General features: G+C 39.7%; 1 protein-coding gene across 1 annotated transcript in view; it reads left to right on the top strand.

Moving 5' to 3' along the window:
• Positions 1–1,573: 1,573 nt before the first annotated feature.
• Positions 1,574–5,000, top strand: part of LOC138059587 (uncharacterized) — a 3,821-nt gene continuing 394 nt past the window's right edge. Inside the window, exons 1-2 of the mRNA XM_068905218.1 lie at positions 1,574–3,702; positions 3,746–5,000. The exon at positions 3,746–5,000 is cut by the window's right edge and continues 394 nt beyond it. Of these exons, the coding sequence (XP_068761319.1) occupies positions 1,944–3,702; positions 3,746–5,000 (3,014 nt within the window). The 5' untranslated portion in view covers positions 1,574–1,943. The remainder of the gene's footprint in view (positions 3,703–3,745) is intronic.

Below are 5,000 nucleotides of genomic sequence, written 5' to 3'. Positions count from 1 at the left end.
TTTAGCAATTTTATTTCAATATTTCGACGAGCCGATTTTCCGCAATTTGCCTTTACGTTCTAATTCGCTTCGCTCAAACGATTGTAAATCATTGTACCCTTAAATTCCCGTAATACAAACAAATACCACGAGAAATATGGTAGGATGCGCAAGCGTATCCAAAACAGTTTATTATAAGATAGAAAGTACAAAAAGAAATTGTTATTGCTCTTTTTTTTTTTTTTTTTTTTTTTTGACAACTCTTTAGATACTACTGTATGCAGAAACTAATCTACACTCGATAATACGTTACAACCTAAATACTTAGTTACATGCAACCTGTTTTCAAGGCTTTCTTCAACATACATATCCTTGGCAGAATCAGATTTCCACCTACCATGAATTTTAAGAAGTCTTTCTGGAATCGAGTTCCTACTATGGCGTACGGCAGCTGTAATGCCACCGGATCTTACACTATGAAGACCGTAATCATTAGGGTTGTAGCCCAGCTGACTTACGGTATCCCTTAAGATATCTCTACAAGTAGTATAAGAAATCTTTCCTCTCCTCGGGGTATAGCTAGAAGTACTACGGTGAAAAACAAGTGGTCTAAATAAAGGGAGAGGACTATTTAAGTCAATACCAGATAAATCTAAATAACGTTGTAAAACACCAACGGGACAGTACTTAGATCCAGATGCACTAATATAGACGAAATTCCCTCCCCTATAAACATCTGTCTTACTACGAGGCACAAAAATTCTTATATAATCGCTGTGAAATTCGATATGCTTCGGAACGATATTGCATAATTCGTCATAACGATAAAACCCTGCGAAGGCTAAAGAGCACAACGCAGCAATACGGAGATTCTTTAAATTAGCATCTTTCTTGTTATGAATATCTAAAATACGCCTTATAATTTCTGTGGAAATAGGCTTCTTTTTCATAACTGGCTGTGACTTCTGGTGTTTAGCAGATTGGATGACATTTCTGCAAAATTCACTATCTAAAGGATTACGATCCAAACTAGGGACAAAAGAATGTAACCATTTAAGGGCCGCATGGGCTAAGATTACTGAGGAACTAGAAGCGGAAGACTGCTGAACTTCAAACAAATATAGAGAAACAACACTGAGAGGAAAAGGTAACTGCATGTTGAAATGCCTACTTTTAGATCAGTCCAAGAACTTTCTGATAACACGAACGTAAGCTTTAGTGGTCGAATCCGCCCTGGACTTCAACATAACATTTAGCACTTCATAAACGTTGATTGAAGAAAACTGTTGAAAGCCTTTCCAAGAATTACTTGATAGCATAATCTTTAAAGACAAGAACAAAACATATATACCAGAAGAACAAAAGAAAGAACGAACATCCTTTAATAACCGTACAAAAATCCGTCATTGATGGGGCCAGTGCCACGTAAGACGTTAAATCATCGTATGGGCCAGCACCACATAAATCAACTATACTCCTATTAGGCCAGCACCATATGAAATGACAGACCAAAAATTAGGCCAGTGCCTTACATATAAACAGCATACTGCCTTGGCCAGTGCCAACAACTGAAAAAACATAGGCTGTTAAAAATAGATTTAACATAAATAAGCATACATTACGCGTGGCGGGAAGAAAGTCACGTGTAGAAGGACTTATAGTTTGAGTGTTGATCGATCGTCGGATCGCTTCGAGTGTCAAGTTGAGTATTGAGTTTTAGATTTCAACCGTGCTTAAGGCCTGAAACCGTCGAGTGAAGTGGTAATTCGTATGGAAAATTGTAAAGAGATTATTCACCAGGAAATGAATTAAATATACCATAAAGAAACATTACATGGTCCTTTCGAGTCGGAGGAAATACAAGAAGGAGTAGAACAACAAAGCTGTTGCCGTCATCGAATGATTTTTTGAATTGGAAAAAGGCGAAGTCTACTCAAAAAGGTTGTTTATGGACATAAAGCGTCATGAATATCGACAAGAACAGGAAAATACGAGATGCACACAGGACCTTTGTGTACAAAACAGTGGGGAATGTGGAGAAAATTTTGACAGAACACGTGGAAGATTTAACGTCGTTCAGGGAAAAGTTAACGGCTCTGAAAGCCTTGTTGACCGAAAAATTGGAAACGACAAAAAAGCTGGATGAAACAATATTAGAGCTGACCAAACCAAAGGAACTGGAGAAAGAAATAGAAGATTCTGGTGAGTTTTGTGAGCACGTTTACAGTATTTTAGCGAAAATCGATTTGAGTTTGGAGAAAGGGAAACATGGCGAACACACACAGGCCCATGCGACAAATCAGGAAAATAGTAGTACCAGAAATACCGAAAGCGCAAAAGTGAAACTACCTAAACTCGAACTCAAATCATTTTCGGGAAATTATCAAGAATGGCAGGGTTTCTGGGACACATTTCAATCTGCTGTCGATGGAAATACTGGCATCTCGGCCATTGAAAAATTCACCTATCTGAAGAGTTGTGTGACAAGCAATGCTGAATCCGCAATTGCTGGACTGCCTCTGACCGCAGACAATTATAAAGTAGCCATTGACATTCTTAAGGACCGATTTGGTAAACCGCAGTTGCTGATATCAAATTATATGGATGCCTTATTGAAACTTCCATCTGTCAATTCAGTGCATGAAACAAAGAGATTACGTGAATTGTTTGACAAGATTGAAATCAACATTCGAGGTTTGAATGCGTTAGGAGTTGAATCACAGTCCTTTGGGAATTTATTGGTCCCAGTCGTGATGGGAAAAATCCCCTCAGAATTACGATTGGTTGTAAGCCGTAAGTTTGGCAGTGAGGAATCATGGAATCTTGATGCCTTGTTGAGTGCACTGAAAACTGAGTTGGAAGCCAGGGAAAGATGTACTGCAATGAAAACAAGTGGTGCAAATGCCAATACACCCAGGTTTGAACAGTACAGAGCAAGAAGCAAACAACCCCATTCTGCTTCTGCCCTTTATACAGGCAGTGAGGAATTTACTCAACAATGTGTTTTTTGCAAGAAGAATCACAAATCCATTAACTGCATGACCATCACTGAACCGAAAGCTAGGAGAACAATACTGAGACGAAATGGCAAGTGTTTTGTGTGCCTGAAGGGTGGCCATATCTCCACAAATTGTCCGTCAAAGGCAAAATGCTTTAACTGTGAAGGTAGACACCATGTAACCATTTGTGAAAGAATAAGGAACATTCCAACATCCAGGAATGTAGTTCGTGACGAGGAAACACCACATGGATCTGGATCATCTCAAGATAGGAGCAGAGAAGCTGGAACTTCAGCAATGCACGTTAGCAACAATGCCAACTCTGTGTTGTTACAGGTAGCCCAAGCCTTTGTTTGCAGACCAGATAACCAACAACTTGGATTGAATGCCCATGTGATATTTGATTCCTGTAGCCAGAGATCATACATAACCAGTAAGGCATGTGAACAATTGAACCTACCAACCATTGGTAAGGAGACACTTTTGATCAAAACATTTGGAGATAACTCAGCCTCTGTGAAGGAATGTGATGTTGTGCAATTGTGTGTCAGAACATTGGATGAAATGAATGTGTATATCACCTCATATGTTGTACCAGTAATTTGCAGCCCAGTGTCCAATCAACAGACTCGAACCACGTTGGAATGCTACCCCTACTTGCAGGGTCTACAACTTGCATGTGATACAAGTGATTCTGTCAGTGTTGATGTGCTGATAGATAGGAGCAGATTATTACTGGTCATTCTTTACTGGGAACATCATTAAAGGAGATCCCTATGGACAAGTAGCCCTTGAAACCAATTTAGGTTGGATTTTATCAGGACCAACTATGTGCTCAACATTGACAAGGTCATGCACTGTGAATCTGAGTTCCACGCATGTGTTAAAGATAGAGTCCACAGAGATAAGTGATATGAAGGATGATCTGCAGAAATTTTGGGACTTAGAAACTTTGGGCATTAAGGAACATGAAACTTCAGTCTATGACAAGTTTTCAAATGACATCACATTTACTGGAAAGAGATACCAGGTCAAGTTACCATTCAAGGATAATCACCCCATGTTACCAGACAATTATACAGTGGCATTGCGTAGACTGACAACAACAATCAAGAAGCTCAAGAACCAACCAGAAATTCTGAAGCAGTATGATGGTGTGATTAGAGAGCAACTGCACAGTGGTGTGGTTGAAATGGTACCACAAGATCAAATACCACCGCCTGGAGATGTCCACTATCTTCCACACAGGACAGTAGTGAGACTTGACAGAGATACAACTAAGGTGAGAGTTGTATACGATGCCTCATCTAAAGTGTTTGGGCCTAGTTTAAATGACTGTCTGCACATTGGACCTTCTCTTAATCCCTTGTTATTTGACATTTTGCTGAGGTTCAGAGTCCATGAAGTTGCCCTAACTGCAGACATTGAGAAGGCGTTTTTGAACATTGAGATTGATCCTGAACACAGGGACTTTGTGAGATCTTTATGGGTCAAAGATCCGAACAAGGAAAGTCCAGCAGTCATGGTACTATGTTTTGCACGTGTGGTATTTGGTGTAAACTCAAGTCCTTTCATTCTAAATGCCACAATCAGACACCATTTGAACACATGTTTGCCAGTGGACAGTGCACTTGCAAGAGAGCTGTTGAAGTCTTTATATGTTGATGACTATGTGTCTGGAAATGGTGACGTGGATAGTGCGTTCAAATTGGCTAAGAAGATAAAGCTCTGTCTTAAGTCAGGAGGCTTCAATATGAGAAAGTGGAGTAGCAATTCAGAAAGTCTGCTGAAATCACTGGAACAAGATGAAGCTTTCAGTGATGACTTTGAAAAGAGCAATGGACCTAGAGTAGAAGAAGAAGACGAAAGCTTCTCTAAATCAGTTTTCAAGCAAAGTACAGAAAAGGAGCAAAAGGTTTTGGGAATGCTTTGGAACCCAACCCAAGATGAACTGATTTATGATCTGAACAAGACATTGGGAGATGTAGATGCCCAACCAGCAACAAGAAGATTGATTCTCAG

This window comes from Montipora capricornis, chromosome 8, assembly GCF_036669925.1.
Source record: "Montipora capricornis isolate CH-2021 chromosome 8, ASM3666992v2, whole genome shotgun sequence".
NCBI lineage: Eukaryota > Metazoa > Cnidaria > Anthozoa > Scleractinia > Acroporidae > Montipora > Montipora capricornis.
Note: the sequence above shows the minus strand (reverse complement) of the source record. Positions and strands in the feature narration are given on the sequence as shown.